Source organism: Prunus avium, chromosome 2, assembly GCF_965620075.1.
Source record: "Prunus avium chromosome 2, drPruAviu1.hap1.1, whole genome shotgun sequence".
Taxonomy (NCBI): domain Eukaryota; kingdom Viridiplantae; phylum Streptophyta; class Magnoliopsida; order Rosales; family Rosaceae; genus Prunus; species Prunus avium.
In genome coordinates this window covers 10,644,630-10,663,872 of record NC_142285.1, presented here as the reverse complement: position 1 = coordinate 10,663,872, position 19,243 = coordinate 10,644,630, and the positions used below count along the sequence as shown (strand labels likewise).

Below are 19,243 nucleotides of genomic sequence, written 5' to 3'. Positions count from 1 at the left end.
TGTCCATTAACGTCATTAACTTAAAAACTTGAAATTGTCTAGAAAAACATGAAAATGAAAAATAAAAATAAAACAAGTAGGGAAAAGAAATAGAACCAAACTATGTTGCCAATCCCCGGCAACGGCGCCAAAAACTTGTTGCGTAGATACAGCTGCACCAAAATGGATTCAGCTGCATCCTCAACTTGTGATACTCGCAAGTGCACGAGCCGTTCGGTAGTATAGCGTATGTAAGTGCGAGGTCGATCCCACGAGGATTGGTGATTGAATGATTCAATTCATTTTCCCTACACAAAACAGAAATGAAAAAGAAGGGAAATAAATAAAACAAGGAAGAAAGAAAATAACTAACTCAAGCAGATAAGTTCCCAAGTTCAATTAGATTAACGGATTGATTCTAGCTAATGTATGATTAAGCCATGGTGTGTGGTCATAACCTTGTGTTCCTAATTCCCTAATTTGATCATTTGTTGTCTAACCTAAAATTAAGCATTAGGAACCCATTAAGCATAGAAGAACAATTTAAACAACCAAGCATGTATCTAATCCCTGTTGTCGAATGTCCATACATACTCTTCCTATTCATAGTTCAATTCGAATTAAAGCATGGTGTATACTCTTAATTCAAACCAAGATAGCTAACATGCAAGCCTTAATGGTGATCAATCATTCAAACTAGCATATTAACTTATAAGCATAATGAATAAGAACATGAACCATAATTGAAACTTGGAAACTAATCAAACTTGAGACTAAAGAAAAGAATTTACATAATGAAAAGTAAAGTGGAACTAAGAAAAACTTAAGGAAAATTTCAACACAAAAGATTTCATTACAACAATTGAAAACTAGAAAGAGAAACTAAGAGAATTTGAGGGAGAGAAGGGAAGGGAGCTCTAGAGAAGTGTTTGAGAGCTCCCCCCCTTGGGGTGTGTTTACAAGCTTGGGAAACCTCACTATATATAGGCCTAAGGAAGCTGAAAATCTGAATTAAGTATGGCTAATGCATACAACACTTGTTTTATAAAATCTGAAATGGTTGATGCACTTCACTAATGCATACAACACTTCCATTATAAAATCTGAAATGGTTGATGCACTTCACTAATAAATCCCACCAGCAGCCCTAGCTCATCTTCATGTCACCATGACCAAGCTTCCAACCAGAAATAATAGCTCATCCTGAGGTCAGCATGACCAGCAACTTCAAGGGCTTACGAATTGGGCTTCCCTTAAGCAAATTAAGACTTTAAGCACTCAAACTTGAAGTTCAGAATGTCTTCTTTCCAGCCATATATCATTTGGGCCAATCCAAGGTCGGAGGAGGAAGTTAAGGCCAAAACAAATTGCTAACTCATTTTGCGCGCTGATAAAATCCATCCTGAGCATGGCTCTGTGTTTGCTAGGTAACAAACTCCATATTTATCCAATGGGGCTGAATTTTGGATATGTTATATTACACACCCATTGGAACAACTTTCATGAAGAATGTGGCCTCATCCGAGCTATGTAGGTTGCTGAAACAAAGCTTGCAATATGACCTACGAAACTGGGCTGGCAGGGGACTGTAGCCAAAATTGAGTTTGTCTTTAAGCTCTTCATCCATTCATCCAAATTAGGCCCTAACATGCATGGATTGCATCATTTACTATCCAAAGCCCTCATTATTACCTAAAGCTCAATGAACTGAAAGATAAACACAAAAAGGATTAAAAGCACAAGTTTAACTCAAAAACATAACCAAATCATAAGCTAGAAGGGTACAAAATGATATGTAAATATGCACCGATCAACCCTAACGGGGGGAGATTTCGGGGCCAAACGGGTATCGGGTATGGAGATCCCCGAACTTGAAAAACCCCCGACGGGTATAGGGAGGGGATGGTATTGGCATCCCCATCCCCAAACCCGACCTGAAAATATATGTGTTTATATTTAAATAAATAAATATATAATTATAATATTATGTTTAACCCTAAGTTAACCTCCCTCTCCTAATTCTTCCTAATCTTCTCTGGAATTTCATATTGATGTAATTTTGAATAGTTGAGTTGAACTTTATAGTTAATTTGGATGTGTTGAATGATAATTTAATATGAAACTTAATGTTAAAATGTATGATAAATATTTTTTATGCAAAAAAAATCGGGGATTCGGGTTGGGTATGGGGGATAGTCCCCCGACGGGGACGGGGATGGGGATTCCCTGAAACCTATTAAACGGGGATGGGTTTGGGGACGAGAGTGGGGATGGAGAGCGGGGACGGGGATGGTATTGTCATACCCGGCCCCTACCCGACCCATTGCCATCCCTACGTGGAAGTGTCCAAGGCTAAAAATAAGAGCCTTGGATGAGAATTATGATTTTTTGAGGACGAATGCCAAGGTGTTCCAAGGCATCCATGGAAAGTTTCCAAGGTCAAACCCGGGACATGGATGAAGACTTTTCTTTTTGAATGAGGGGTTGCCAAAAAGGTTCCAAGGCACCCGTGGAAGTGTCCAAGGATAAAAATAAGAGCCTTGGATAAGAATAATGATTTCTTTTTTTTTTCTTTTTTTAAAATAAGGATGCCAAGGTGTTCCTTCCAAGGTATCCATGAAAAGTGTCCAATACCAAAACTGGGGCCTTGATGAAGGTTTTGATTTTTTAGCAAAGGGGGTACCAAAAAGTTCCAAGGCACTCGTAGAAGTATCCAAGACTGAAAATAAGAACCTTGGATTAGAATTAATAATTTTTTAGGAAGGATGCCAAGGTGTTCCAAGGCATCCATGGAAAGTTTCCAAGGCCAAACTGAGGACTTTAATGAAGATTTTGCTTTTTGAATGAAGGGGTGCCAAAATGTTTCCAAGGCACCCGTGGAAGTGTCCAAGGCTGAAAATAAGAGCCTTGGATTATAATTATGATTTTTTGAAGAAGGATGCCAAGGTGTTCCAAGGCATCTATGGAAAGTGTCCAAGGCCAAAACTGGGGCCTCGGATGAAGGTTTTGATTTATGGGCGAAGTGGGTGCCAAAAGGCTCTAAGGCACCCGTAGAAGTGTCCAAGGCTAAAAATTAGACCTTGGATTAGAATTGCGATTTTTTGAAAAAGGATGCCATGGTGTTCCAAGGCATCCATGGAAAGTGTCCAAGGCCAAAACTGGGGCCTCGGATGAAGGTTTTGATTTTTTGAGCAAAGTGGGTGTCAAAAGGTTCCAAGGCACCAATAGAAGTGTCCAAGGCTGAAAATAAGAGCCTTGAATTAGAATTACGATTCTTTGAAGAAGGATGCTAAGGTGTTCCAAGGCATCCAGGGAAAGTGTCCAAGGCCAAAACTGGGATTTGGATGAAGATTTTGCTTTTTGAATGAGGGGGTGCCAAAAAGTTTCCAAGGCACCCGTGGAAGTATCCAAGACCGAAAATAAGAGCCTTTGATGAGAATTATGAATTTTTTTTAAGAAGGATGCCAAGGTGTTCCAAGGCATCCATGAAAAGCATCCAAGGCCAAAATTGGGGTGTTGGATGAAGGTTTTGATTTTTGAGAAAAGGTAGTGCCAAAAGGTTCCAAGGCACCCGTAGAAGTGTCTAAGGCCGAAAATAAGAGCCTTGGATTATAATTACGATTCTTTGAAGAAGGATGCCAAAGTGTTCTAGGTCATCCATGGAAAGTGTCCCAAACCAAAGAAGCAAAAAGCACTCATTCTATTTCTTTCTTCGTAGGAAGCCCCCAGCCCTCCAAGTCTTTTGGATTTGCTTGTGCAGTTTGCTCAGTGGCATGAATGATGGATTTACCTAAGCCCCAGGACCCTTTCACAAGATGTTTGTTTAGCTTGGAGGGATATATGAAACATAGAGAAAGAGAAAATGTTTAGCTTGGATGTATATGATAAACAAAGTAGAATGAAAGAGTATGCTCTTATCTTTGGTTTATTGCATTGACATGACTTAAGAAACTTGCGTGGAGCAGCCGCTGCAAGAGTAATGGCCTAGTCCAGAGCAGAGTCGCCATTTATGTAGGGGTCCTTTTTTGTTGAGAGGTGCAATGGGTTTATTGGACTAATGTGAGGTGGACTAAGCTCTCATTCACCCATGTCTGAGTTTGCAACACCAAGCCCCAATACAATCTGAAATAGTTTAGGCCTTAGAGCGTGCTTTGGTCATCTTCAATGGCTCCTTGTAGGTTTTGATGGAAAACAGGTACTTGGATGATTTTGCTTGATTTTGTTATCTTGGAAGTGCTTTTCTTGAAGTGAGAATAGTGTTGGAACAGGTGCTGGAGAAGATGAAGTATTTGGCGGCTATGATGGCATACAGCAGTTCATGGATGGTGTTGCTCTGGAAAGAGTTCATAGTGTACAAAGACTATATAGGCTTGGCATGAGAACGTGTTTCAATGAATCGATATGGAAGGACTTGGCATGAGAGGCTTGTGGTGTGTGAGCTAAGTTCCCATAAGTTTAGCAAGAGAGAGTTTTTGCTTGAATTGGAATGATAATGTTGTAGAAGAATATGGGTGATGCTCAAGCTTGAAGTTATGAAAGACAAGGCTAGGGTTTTTGGGTGCTTCCGGCAGCTAGAGGACTCTACTACCATTATCTTTTATTCTTCCTCCCCTCTGGGTAACCAATGCCTTCTATTTATAGGCACTGGAGGAGTAGCACCGTTCAGTCTTTGGCCTTTAATGCTGGCAGGTAAGGCGTTGGAAGTTGAGTGTTAAATATGGTTTTTAATGATGGATAGTGAGATGGTGGAAGCTGGGTTTTAATGCTAGTGGAAGACACGTGGGTAGATCTGGCTGTGATGCTGGTTGAAAAGGCTGGTGGTTCTCTTTGCTTACCCCTGTAATTAGGCTCGGGAAAGTGGGCCTGAGTTTTGGTGCCCCCAAGCAACCCAAAACGTCCACGCTCTAATCTCTCAACATGCCTTATGGACCCGCTCAGCAAGCCCCAGACTTGTATGTGGCTTGGGCCCACTTAACCATGTAGGTGGTTTAGCATAGGGAAATGGATTAGCTTGCATGGATTTATTTCACATTTGCTTGGCATGGCATGTACACTATTCAAATTTGTATAAAAGTACCTCTATATTTCTTTACTGAATTAATTTCCAAAATATAACTGAGATTATCACGTGGCAAATATTGTGTGTTATATTGGGCTTTAGATGCCTTTGGGCTTCTCTTGACATTTTGGGCCTCAACAAGTGGATATCATTAGATATCTGTGTTGAGGGGTGTATCTATTGATTTTGTTGTTCTATTATCAATTGGTGCTTTGGGTTTATGGGTTTTTGGGAGACAATGTGACCATGTGGAGTTGAGCGGAATTTGCTTTTCCACTTGTAAATGTTTTCTATCCCTAACTCCCAAAGTTGTAGAGAGTTCTATCTCTCATATGATCTTCTTACACCACATGCAGTGGTTTTATGGATCCTCTTATGTTTTTCAGTTCCTGGTGAATTGGGTCTTCAAGAAGTAAAATTGTTTTTGCTCATTGTCTTGCAATATTTGTGTTTATTGTTTGTATTTTCTATTGTTTGCAAGGGTCCTTTGTGGGGCTTTATTCTTGTAATGCCCTTTTATTATGAAATTGTTGTGGCTATAAAAAAAATAAAAAATAAAAAGAGGAATGAAAATACAATACACATGTAAACATATCAATTAATCAAGACACCAATTAACATAACACAAAGTTATGACAATTCATCAAAACATAAAAGTCATATTAACCAATCCAAACACAAAACTCATGTCAATTAATAAAGACACAAAACCTACACAAATTAACCAAAACAAAACCTGAATTAATTAAACCAAAACATTAGTTAATGAAATGCACTGCGCTATAAGAAAAAATTAAAATTATAAAAAGAACTGCTCTTGGAATCAAGCTGCTTGTCAATTATCTTGTTGTTTCTGCAAGAGGTCTAGGATCAAACATCTTCTTCATTAAGGTTTTGGGGGCGTTGGGATTTCCCTTCTTTGGGGTAAGGTAAAAATTTTGAATAAACTATGATGGGTTGTGGTTTATATTTTGTTGAATGCCTTTTTTTTCTTTTTATATATTTATTTATTTTAATGGTCCAATAAACTAGGGTGAATAAAGTTCGAATAACTTGAGGTTTGAGAAAGAAAAAAAGGCTTAGGTGACTTGGTAAAAAAGGGCAATTTTTTGGCCAAGTCTTAAAAAAAAAATAAAGAAGCTCTAGTGCGCAGGCTGGCCGCGCATGTTGCCTTCCAAACAACATAGCCCCTCGCTTAGGCAATTTTTCAAATACCTGGTGGGCATTCTTGCTAGCCAGCCAAGGATCCGAGGGTCAAGATCCCCGGCTGCCATGGGGTTTTCCAGTGTTCCAGGGGTCAATTGACCACTTTTACCTCACCGTGGATCTGCCACTATGGACATATCCAATTATGATTGACTTATTAGGCTCTGGTGATCACAATCTCGGATGCAAATACAAGAAGAGAGTAATTCATTAACTGATGTTTGAGGAGCTAGCTGAGTATATGTTTTTATGTTCACCGATATACTTAGTAATGATTGGCTTAATAATGCAAAGTACATTCTAAGGTAGCTTAGCTTTCCAAACGGAAAAAACCTCTCGAAGAGTCTCTTGTCAAAATCAGACATCTAGCAATATTCAATACAGACCCAAAAAACCAATAAATCCATACGTTATACACAAATGATTTTCAAAGAATAATTCTTGCCTGGATTCTCACAAAACGTGTTGAATGTATTCTGGCCCATTTTAAAAGACTTGTAAAATATACTTTTGAGACCATTTAGTAATTTTGGAACATAACTGGGGCATATAAGTAACAAAGTGATGCATGGAGTTTTGCTCGATGAATTCATTGCATAATTGAAAATAACATACAAACAAGTTTTCCTTCGTCAACATTGCTAAAATATGAATATGGGTTTGAATATGTTAGGTTCTTATTTTATTCTTCTCCATAAGGAGGTATATATAAGAGTTTACATGAGTGCTTTACAAGGAATTAGATCCAGTAAAGAATTAGGAAAGTATCTCCTAATTATACAATGATTTGACAATTATATAAAATAGGAAAGTAAATCCCTTAATTAATCAAGGAAATAAATCTCTTTTATTAATTAGGAGACTCACTTCAACACTCCTCCTCAAGTTGGTGCATATACGTCACAAATGCCTAACTTGGTAAGTGAGTCATAAAATACTTTGCCACAAACAGCTTTGGTTAAGATATCTTCCAGTTGATCTTCTGATTTTACAAATGGTAGGCGGATGATCTTCTTCTCAATTTTTTCTTTGATAAAATGTCTATCTGTAATGGACCTAGCCCAATCAGCATATGTATATCCAAAAACTTCAAGATCTTCATGTTTTGAGAACATTAAAACCTTTCCAAGGGCTGACTTTAAGTATCTTAAGATTCGATCAACAGCATTCATATGAGAAACATTGGGTGAATGCATAAACTGACGAACCACACTCACAGCATATGCACTATCTGGCCTTGTGTGTGCCAGGTATATCAACTTGTGATTCATCTCAATGGGTGTGTCAATCAGCACACTAAATGACTTCCTCAGCAGGTGATTGGTGTGGTACTGGAGCTGAAGCGGGCAAAATCTCATAAGACGGTTCAATTTCCTCCTCCTGATTTTGACAGCGTGGAGAAAACTGATCATTTTCCTCTGGTGACCGGTCGCTAGATTTTGGCGACCGGTTAGTTTGAAACAGCTTCTCTGACTACTAGTCGCTTTCCACTGGCGACTAGTACTTTTGAAGCAGATTATCCATGTTCAAAGAACTACCGGGGGGGGGAGGGGTCGCTTTCCACTGGCGACCGACCGTTTGATTTGAGGAATTTGATGTAGGAATTGGATTTGGATTCGAATTCAGGTTAGTAGGTTGGGATTCGGATTCGGATTCGGATTTGGATTTGAATTTGGATTTGGATTCGTATTTGGATTCGGATTCGGATTCAGGTTGAAAGGTTGGGATTCGGATTCGGATTCGGATTTGGGTTGGGAAACGATATCCATGGCAGTGGAAGGATTTAAGAATAAGAGAAAAAAGACGTGCTTAGGGTTTCAGGATAAGAGGATACGAGGATTTAGATCTGGAAATATGAGGAATACGAGATGAGGGATTTGATTCAGGGTTTGTGTTTCAAGAAAATTCGATACGAGGATTTAGATATGGAAATATGAGGAATACGAGATGAGGGATTTGATTCAGGGTTTGTGGTTCAAGAAAATTCGATACGAGGATTTAGATTTGAGGGATTTGGATTTGGGAAAAAATATGAGAAATTTGATATGAGGAATTTAAAGAACACAGAAAACCTATGAACACGGCTAAGGAACCATGGAAACTTCTCTTCAATCCTCTTCTCCCCCTGAAGAGAAGGGTATGTCGGAGTCAAGAAAGAGGCAAAATCTTCATGAGAAAGAGAAACAGATCCTTTTTCACTCCCCCTCCCCCCCTCGAAGAGGAGGGGAGGAGAAATTTTGATATGAGAATTTAGAGACAACCGAGGATCGATTGCTCTGATACCATGCTAAAATATGAATATGGGTTTGAATATGTTAGGTTCTTATTTTATTCTTCTCCATAAGGAGGTATATATAAGAGTTTACATGAGTGCTTTACAAGGAATTAGATCCAGTAAAGAATTAGGAAAGTATCTCCTAATTATACAATGATTTGACAACTATATAAAATAGGAAAGTAAATCCCTTAATTAATCAAGGAAATAAATCTCTTTGATTAATTCGGAGACTCACTTCAACAAACATCACCCTTAAACAAACAAGTATATTGTCATTAAAATATAAATCAACCAATTGTTTACCCGTTCTTCTATTGTACCTATATTGATTAGGTAAAGTTTTCCATTGACCTAAAGACCATTTGTGGTCTACAAGTCAACTTTCTTTTATGTTTGAGCTTGCCACTGTTAGCAGTTAAAAACCCTAACAAACTTGAAAGATGTAATAACTTGCGCCCCAAGCTACTGACTTTAAAATAAATAATTGTGAATTTGGGTGAGGAATATCTCCCAAGTAAGTTCTTTTTCTGCCTCAGACAGGTGAGGACTTTTTAATTTATCTCAATAAAAACTAGGAAGTAAAGCAAAATACACGTATTTGGAAAATAAAACAAACAAGTTCAAGCTGAACTCCCTGAACTGTAAAGCATAATAAAGATTGCCAATTCTTGAGAGGTCTCAGAGATTTGGACTTTCATTTCCTGTAGGAATCACCTTGCATAATGACCTATGATCAGGCTGGTTTGGACTTCTTGTGGCTGGCATGAATCTACTTGCACTAGAATTGCACGTCAGTGCGCTCAACTAATGAAGATTAGTTGGAAATCGATACCAATAACTGTATTGGCAGAGCTATAATCAGTTTAAGTCATGGAGAGGCTTGGAAAGTTAGCAGAACTGCAAGTTTGCACCTGTTCTGCTTGATGTGGAAGCTATATGCATGAGATTAAGACAACATGATGTCCTTGAGTAATTTGTCTGGACTTGACTGAACGTTTCCATACTAGACTGGATTGGAAAGTGGATGCACTGAAATTGCACGTCAGTACCTGTTCTGCTTGGTTGCGAGTGATCTGTAAGCTATTATGATGAGCTTAAGATATTAAGATGTCTTTGAAAAATTTGTTGAGGTTTCCATATGATGAAAACCTAGCATTTGCTTCGTTCACCTGTGCTGGACTGAATTTGTAACAACAAAAATATGAGTTTTGCTTGATTCTTCTGAGCTGAATCGCATTTGCAACGAGAGAAGTCTCGTTTTCTTCTTAATTGTCTGAGCTTCTTCTAAGCTGGACTGATTTTGTGAGCTTGATTTCTTTTGCTTCTTTTGAGTTGGACTGCTTTTGTAAGCTTGATTGCTTGTGCTTCTTCTGAGCTGGACTACTTCAAAGAAAAGATTGCTTGCTTGCTTTTGGGCTTGAAGGCTTTGAAGATCGTATGATCTTTGGTGTTTATCAGTTTGATTGATTGTGTTTGATTTAGAGATTAAATTAGGAGTTTGGTTGTTTGTTGATTGTTGAGTTGTCTTTTTTCCAATTCAAGTACTCTTATATTTATAGGAGAATGTATGATGATGACTCTTGGATACTTGAAGAATAACAACTTGAAAGTATTTACTCCAATGATCACTAACGGATAAGTGATAATGAAGTAATAACCTTCTTGGTTTGGACTGACCTCCTTCAATGCTAAAAGTAACAAAGATCAATGTCCTTAAATGCCTCTGGCCTTCAACTGGACTTGAGTGGATTAAAATACTAATGAATCCAGGATTTCTTCACTGTTGGTTAAAATAATGCCAATAAACCTGCCACGTGTCTACCAATAGAGATAATCCAGGCTGGTTTTGGAAGCAAATAATCGTGACTTTTGACTAAAGTAAGTCTGCTTTTATCTTTCTAGTTTCAAGGTTATCAATTTGGTTTTCAGTTAGTCACCAACGGTAGTGGTTAACTCTTAATATACCTTACGAGCCAAAGATATGAATTGGGTCTAAATTAATTCAATTAATCTGAGCTTTTGGCTTATTCACCATTGTTGGTAACTAATTTCCAGAAAATCAAATAACTTGGGTAATTGAATTAATTTATCCCACATGTTTGAAATAGTATGGCTATTCACCATTTTTGGTCAACAAATCCCATATTAATTCATGTAGAAAAAGCCCGACTGTCAATTGGACTGGTGCACAAAATGTAGGCCCAAACACTAACTTTATGTTTGAATGATTCTTTACCAATACTTGCTAGAGTCGTAACAAAAGTTCTGTCAATAGTTAACATCACTTTTAAGATGGTTGTCATACTCCTCCTTAATGATGTTTTTTTACATCTAAACAACGAAACATTAAAAGGTGGCCCACCATCAACTACAACTCATTACGGAAAGATTATTTTTCTCAAGTTTATTTGTATTCTCTGTTGCCACAAGTGGGAAAAGGCTTTTTTTATTATAAAAAGGCGATAGAATTTTATTAGGTCAATAAGAATAAAGAGTACAAAGGACACATACTGTAAAGGGGCCAAGCCAATAACAATATGGGAGACATGGGTGAAACTTTCCCAATGACCAGAGCCAACCGAAAAGTTGAAAAGATCTTGAGAGAATCACTCTCAAAAATAACTTTTCTATAACCCCTCTCAATCGCCATAATTTCCCCAAATCTAGTCCAATGACATCAATGACAAAACTAGCCACTAACTAGTATGACTCTACTAGAGACTAAGAACACGTAGCAAACTCAACTAAGTTTATGGACTTTATTGAACAAACTAAACCAAAATAAAAGCTAAAACAACGCTAGCAAAAGAAAAATCAACCGCTTGTAATCTTCATTTGGGACATGACATATAGAGTGTCACTAATTATTTGAGGGCCTCAATGCACCAACAAGCAGTGGATCTACCATGACCAAGCCACAACACCTCAAAGAGCAGTCGCGCAAGATGAGACACAACCAAAGCTAGCCTAGATATGAGACAATAGATGTGCCAAAAGAAGAGTAGATCAACATAGGCCCACCAAAAACAGAAGAACACCAAAGATGCAACATGATATGGGGGAAAACCCCAATCTGTCACTTACTTACACATGAATTACTTATTATACACATAATATATATGTGAAACTTAACTATTTATATTTTTGCACTTTGCATTTGTAGAGCTTATTTGTTGATGCCAAGAAATTTTAACAGATTTAAACTGCAATAAGATGGAGAGTGAGTTTCTAGCATGTTCTATGATTGTCTAGAGTGAAAAGGGAAATTGCGGACAATATCAATGCATATGCACTAACAAAATATTTCAATTCTCTTAAGGATCACAGGGCACAACTTGAATAGGTACACTTTCAGTTATGTTGTTGAACATATATTCATTTTGATAATATGTAGTTTTTGGTTGTATTTAATATTTATTTGTTTTATGATAAAGTTTATTGAAAATTAGTCAATGGAACTAACTAGCGTGATTTATATGATTTAATGTGTACTTTTATTTATAGAAAAACTGTAGAAATTGTAAATTTTAAAAATAGAAATAAAAAAATTCATTAGATTTTAAGCTAAACAATTTAGCCAGCTCACCCACCGAAAAATTCATTTTTTGCTAAGTATATAATACATCTAGATGACAAGTAATGAGCTTTTTGGTCATATTATCAATATTAAACTTCAAGAACTGTAAATGTCACACACTCACGTAGAAACCAACACTAAGATATAAACATAATTTACATGGAATTTGTAATAGGCATATCAAGATGCTTAGAGTCTCAATTAAATAATGTGATCAATAAAAAAAAAATAGAAGAACTTCATGCATCAACACACAAGATTGATGGTCCCTATGTTGGAAATATTGCTTGATGGATGCTCCTATTCCTGCAAACTTGAAAGTTTTCTTCGATTTGAAAATTTTCAAAAGTTGATGTTGGTAGATGCGTGTGTGCTTTAATTTGAACTTTTAGGCTAAGGTGTGTGACCACATTGCAATTAGTCTTGTGTTTGGATGGGATACTTTGAAGTACCCAAGAACTTCAAAGTGTTGAGACTTGGAGTGATAGGAATTGAACTGCCAAACAAACTGAACAATATGCTTACTCAAGATTAGGTTTCATGACTAACAAGATTGATTTTGATATTGATAATCTAGTTACTCAACTACTCAACCCCACATTAATTATGGAAAACCAACCAATTACAACACTCCATTTAGTGTATCTTTTTGTGCTTGTGGAGTACAGAAAATTGGGTACACAGACTCCTTTTTTCCAGGAGCATCTTCTAGGAGTTCATGCAACTATGATGCTTCAGCCCCTCCTTGGCTTCAACCTGGCACATAAACATTGTCTTGGAATCAATATATTTCCAAATAAAAATATAGGAAGCTAAGAGATGGAAGGAAACGCAATGAAGATTACTTGTTCTGAGTAGGATTCGGAATGCTGGGAGGTATTCTTCGAAGGCTATCGAATACTGGCTCGGTGGTGACTGGCTTTTTCTTGTCTGAGTGTGTATGTAGGAGAGCCTGAGAGGATGAAGAAGTAGCTGAAGACAAAGAAGATGGTGGGTGAACTCTGGCTAAGGCTCTATTATTGCAAACTAAATGCATCAATAATATAGCAATGGTAATCTTAAGCAATGTTTTGTAGCAGGATTTCATGGTTTTGCAGACTCAGAGGATGTCTTCTTACCAATGCTTGGTCCGATGATGAGTTAACGTTATTTATAAGCTCATGATATATGAGAGAGAGAGAGAGAGAGGTTTTCCTTAATGACCTTTTTATGTGCTGCTCTTAACTTATATAAAATGGAGATTGGATGCAGGAGTGTCATGTGATGGATCTTTGACTATTTTAGCTTCCAAGTTCCAAAGCTCAGTCTCCCAAAGAAATTTGCCTATAGATTTAGTTATAGAGAGCAGTCATGTGATCAGGCACGTGATTAAATTACAGACAATTGGTTGGCAAACTTTGGATTCTGCCTTCTGAGTTTTTTACACTTAAGATAATGACATACAGGGATATGGTAAATGACTTACATAAGTCTAAAATATTTGACACTGAACTTAAAATTAAGGGTTACATTACCAATGCAATGCCAATTTGCAGAGAAAGTTTGAAACTCAAGGCCCTCTTTATTATTATAATCCTGCATTTAAACTACCATATGCTTCTCATCTCCACCAGAACAGACCAAAAATGTTTGATGCAGTTAAACTCATTGAGATGCTGTTTGAAGAATAAAATATAATGTGGCTTGTGAAACAAGCATTTTATATCATGAGCTCCATTCTCTTTGACCGAATTCAGGCCAAGAGAACTGGAATGTCTACAACAAATACACTCTTTGATAAATTATAAGAACAAAGACACCAATTCACACAATAATCTGTCACCTATGCATCTCTTAGAATCAACTTGTTAGGAAATCAGAACATCCAAAGCCAAGCATGATCACTATGAGGACGGAATTCATAATGCATGCCGGAAAAGTTGGAATGTGTGACCACTTTGGGACTGAATGTATCACTTGTTGGAAAACTATTTACACCTTAATAATGCAAACAGCTCTGCATCATGAAACCTATTTAATCTCATCTAATCAGCAAAATTGGGTATTTCGTCAACCCTTCAGCAGCTATGGTTAGCATTTTAGTACCTGACAGTACAAAGAGACAATCAGGGCAACGACCTTTGACAGTTCACAAGAGTTACAGAAAATATTAGAGAGTTAAGAACATAAAAAGACAACGACCCTATATGTTTTGATAGAGAAAACAAGGCCCTACTGAGCAAGTGTTCACATATGACAAAGATGGAATAGGCGGTCACCAATATTATGTATGTTTTGATCTTGACAAAATGACCCCAGTGTAAGCAGTAGCACATATCATCAAGATAAATAAGTTTTGCAACTCTTTATCGTTGCACCAGCATTGCAAAAACTCTATATAAATAAATAAAAACTACCAAATTTGGTCATAAACTTACATGTTTTTCAAGTATCTAGCAGTTGGTAAAAGCTCTTCAATTTCAATCTTCATATTAGAGCTAGGTGATCCTTTCTTCAATTCATTATGATTGGCAACAACATCCACAACAAATGTTCCACAAACTGGCCGGTGGTCAGAAAATCGGGATTCTCCACGTATGTAAGAAAGTTGTTTAATCCCATTTCCATGCCATAGTATTCGATCACACCTGCAATATCGAACTAGTCAAATCTTTTTGTTAAATGTAAATTGGGTTTCATAAGTACACTCTTGCAATCCACATACCAAGCTGGGGTTCTTCTTTTCTTTTTGGATGTTTTTATCTCTCCAAAATAAGTGTCTGAGTTATAAAAATATTTGTAAGTAGGTGCAAAGTAAATTTTTCCCTCTTTCCATCCTTTGAACACTCGCTCTGCTTCTCTTTCAATCTTGAGCTATAAATACAAGCAAAAAAATTATTAGTGCACGACATGGGAGAATAGAATGTGTGGGTGACAAAGAAAGCAAAGTATATAACTGAAAAATGGCAGCCAAATGCCCGGACTTCTCCAGCCCCAGAAATTGTAAATCCATCAAAGATGAGTTATAAATAACACACCAAACAAAGTATTGAGGGAGTCAAAACCCCGAAGTTTAGCTACATTTTGGATAAAATGTGAAATGAAATGCAGTACTCATTTCTAGTACCAAATGGCTCATTCATTGAATTGCTACTGAAACTGAAAATAAAGCTCTTTAAGCAAATGCTTTAACAAATATCAGACTAGATTGGGTAGTCACATTAACATAGGACGGCTAATATTTCCGAACCTTGTAGCCCAACTCTAACATGATTTTCTTATTATTTCATGTTAAATTCAATTACCTGGTCTTTGTTAAGAAGTGCATCCCAGTCATTCTTTTCCAAAAGCTTTCGGGTTTCGGAATAGCTCAAAGCAATACGATAATTCAAGTCACCTAACCATATAACCATACTGATCCATTTGCAAAGGAATTAGTCAGATAATCAATTTATATGTGAGAAAATGATGATGGATAATAAAAAGGATTTATGAAAGCAACGTTTAATTCTTTAATAATGGCATTCATAGATGCTTACTCATGTCCTAGAATTTTATCCGGCATCCTGCTATGAGTTGTTTTGCAAATCTTAGGAAACTGAGTGCTCTTAAGTATCTCTAACACATCCAAATTTCTCCTCAGCTCGTCTCCCTCTTTCTCACCAGATGCCAAGTGACTGCAGACAAAGCAAAAGCTTGTCTGATGGAATAAAAAACTCACAGAAATACAACCCTGCAACCAGTGAAGAATAACGGCTTAAGCTTACAATAAGAGGTAATATGATATATATGTTCAATCATGCACAACTGACTTATGATAAACCTCTATGCTTATAGTTTTTTTGTAAAATACCTTGTTTCCAAGGCATCCCATGATTCCACGACTTATGCAAGAGATTCTTAAGTGGCTAACATATTGTATATACTCCTTCCTCGCCCAAATGGTAACAAAAATTCCCACCATTTGCTTACTAGCTATAAGGCTGTACTTCAAATGGTTGCTAGTAGATGCCATAGAAATTTCCGATATATCAAAAACGTTTGATCCATCTTCATCCGGTTCAGAAGAAAGGTCGTCTTCATTTATATTTGGTTGTTGGCATCGAAAGCAAAAATCCTTACTCTGTTTCCTTTCTAGTTCAAAAATGCAGTTGCAACTCTTCAACCTCCTTTTACTCTCAGTCCTAAAAGTCTTACTGACCTTTTTAAGGGAAGGCTTCGAAGAAAAACGTGAACCACTAGCCTTGCTTCTTGAAGACCCGTCTAGTGATTTGTTCAATGACTGATTGATTAAAGTAAGCCATTTTGCTGCAGGTTCATTATCTTCTAGAACTAGCACATTTCCAGCATTTAAAGGGACAATTTCCTGAAAACTGATGGTAGAAAACAAAAAAAAATTAATGAAATGACCAATTAGTATCTACTACATAAGCACCTAAATAACATGGAATATATTTTCTTTTTATAGCTTCTACTAAAGTGATATGTCATAATGGAAAACTATACATGGAGGACAAAGGGACTCGTATCTTTGTACAACTTGTTTCTGTGTGTTTTCTTGACACACTATCATACTCTAAATGTTGTGATAGGCACTGTGACTCATATCACAGTAGTTATGTTTTAAAATCAAGTACCTAGATATTGGGTGGACACTTTACGGGTGGATGTGAGAGTAAAAAATGCAATGCAAAGGAGATACATATCCTAAATGAAACTTTGCAAATGAAAAAAACAGTAATCAAATCCCGAAGAAAAACAAAAGGATATTATCAATTTGAAACTGTACAAATCAGAAGGGAACAAGAAAGTAAAGGAAAAACAACAAATAAAGAAACCATACCCCAAGACATATATGTCTGATTCATTGTTAACCTGAAGAAAATCGTCCAGATTTAGGCCATTATGAGGAGATTTCCCTCCTACATTCCATGTTGCTACAAACACTCTACAAAACCCAGAGAATAAATATCAAATGTTAAAGCCTATGTCTATTTATCAAAGGGATAGAAAGACAGAAACAACAATTTTTTGTCAGTTCTAGAAGATATTGTGATTACCGAAAGGACTGAACATATTGACCAGCAGGCATCTGAGGCTCTGTGCTACTTATAGATTGAATGTCAACTGCTGGATTGGACTGTGGTTCTGAAAGAAGATACAAGCAACAAAAATCTCATGGTAAGATGTCAAATTTAAAAGAGTTGTAGGTAAAGCAAGAAAGAATGTTTCTTTACAGATTAAACAGGAACCTCAGAAAACTCTGCCCCTAAGGAGCCAATTATCTTTAACTGATAGCATAAGACTCATATGAATATCGAAAGGAAAAGGGGATCTAATCCAAAATATTGGTTTTGAGGGAGAGGGGAAGGAGAGGGACATGCTTTATGCTTGCTACCTTTCGTGCAGTAGCTTAAATTTCAAACATGAATATATTCTAATTTCAAATCTCCATGATGCTCTCCCCTCTCCCTGTAACAATCAATATCTTTCTTACCAACGAAGCTATTTGAGACCCAAATGACTTATATGGTTGGCTCAACTCAACTAATCATCCCCGTCTTACCAAAAAAAGTTAAAGAAGAATAACCAACCATTCCGTTCAAAAAAGAAAAGCAATATCACATTCTTTAAAAAGCAAATGGAATTGTATTCTGCTATATCTGTAACCAAAAAGAAAGATCACATCATCTGCAATATGAGACCCCAATTTCAAGACATATCCTATCAGATTTTTGAGGAGGCAAAGAGAGAGCACATTGTATGCTCCTGGATTTTCTTTGATGGAAAAAAAAAAATTATATATGATAAGTGATTGTATTGAAACTAGAGATAAATTCAATAGACTCACCAGGGAAATCAGATGAGCCACTTCCGTCTCTCTCCTTCATGGTGAAAATCTTATGGATAAAAGACTGAAACGAAAGGGTAGCAAAATTCCAATGAATTAACCAAATCTGATATATATAAATAAAAAAAACTATTATCTTTGCCAAAAGATCTAGATTTTGAGAGGTAAATGATCCAATTTCTTCAACTACACAAAAGAAAAGAAGAAATTGGAAACAAAATGATATATAATCATAATGAAAGGAGAGCAAAATAAGAAAAGGAACCTTCTTTTTCACGTCTTGATTCCCTACAGTCATTTTTGAAACTGCTACTGTTTCATCAATTGGGTTCATAGACCTTCACAAACAGATACAGATGCCGCAATCAGATAGATCAAAACCCTTCAACCAGACAAGATTGCTCTCATTTGTTCTTAAAGATATAAAAACTGGAAATTTCATAAATTTGACAAGATATTAATAAAGTATTATGATTGAACGAACAAAATCCCATGAATAATCCAATTGCCTAAACATCCAAAAGGGCACCAAACACAGCCACCAAAATGGAATGTGGTTTCAAATGACAGAATCAAAAAATTACCAGAATTTGAAGAAGCTTTGACATTCATGGAGGAGGAGGAGATCTCTGAAGTCTTATTATAAATAGTACGGCAACAACGACCCATGAAACAAGTTGACAGCCAACATGGGTTTTCTCGAGAAAGTCAACTGGACAAAGAAATTCCTATTCCTTGATAAAATATTTGTGTTTGATTTTATTTAGTTTCCCAAGAAAAAAAGACATGGAAAATTGAACTTGATAAGGAGACCTGCATATTCCATACGTTTTTGTGTGTGTGTGTTTCTGCAACGGATGGCCTCAAGTCCTCTACAGTGCTGTTTCAAGAACTGCCCATGTTGATGTACAAACGAGGACAAGTGCAATAAATAACGTCGCTAGCAAAACTGACTTCTGTTGTCCATATTTTCTTGAAAAAATATAAAATATTTCTGTCGAATTCTTGAAACATACTTTTCTACTTGTGTTATTTTTCTTTACGGACAAATCACATTTTGACGCTTGTAGAAAAGATTTTTTTTCCTTCTTTTTATTAGAGCGTGATTTTTTTAGTATAAAGGAACGAAGGAATCAAATATTGTTGTTTTTAATAAGACATTTATGAGAATTTGTTAGACAAAGATGGATCGATCTAGACTAGACTATATCAATTAAATTAGACAATTATTCTCGTCTTGATTGGTATGCTGAGACCTAGAATTGGCTCGGACTAATTCTAATACAGTTCAAACCGAATCACCAAACGAGTGTA

The 19,243-nt window shown here is 36.6% G+C and overlaps 1 protein-coding gene across 4 annotated transcripts; it reads right to left on the bottom strand.

Moving 5' to 3' along the window:
• Positions 1–12,673: 12,673 nt before the first annotated feature.
• Positions 12,674–18,829, bottom strand: LOC110745303 (DNAse I-like superfamily protein). Of its 4 annotated transcripts, XM_021945379.2 has the most exons (12): positions 18,514–18,829; positions 18,195–18,267; positions 17,930–17,993; positions 17,139–17,226; positions 16,922–17,026; positions 15,932–16,451; positions 15,618–15,811; positions 15,384–15,492; positions 14,804–14,952; positions 14,517–14,726; positions 12,945–13,051; positions 12,674–12,855 (listed from the first exon to the last, which is right to left on the bottom strand). In XM_021945379.2, exons 2-12 carry the CDS (start codon positions 18,261–18,263, stop codon positions 12,851–12,853), a joined length of 1,620 nt encoding a protein of 539 aa, XP_021801071.2. In that variant the 5' UTR covers positions 18,264–18,267; positions 18,514–18,829; the 3' UTR covers positions 12,674–12,850. The 4 variants fall into 4 exon arrangements, with proteins under 4 accessions (XP_021801071.2, XP_088105680.1, XP_088105678.1 ...); XM_088249554.1 differs by lacking the exons at positions 17,930–17,993; positions 18,195–18,267; positions 18,514–18,829 and adding an exon at positions 17,477–17,514; XM_088249552.1 differs by lacking the exons at positions 17,930–17,993; positions 18,195–18,267; positions 18,514–18,829 and adding an exon at positions 17,331–17,469.
• Between the last annotated feature and the right edge of the window lie 414 nt (positions 18,830–19,243).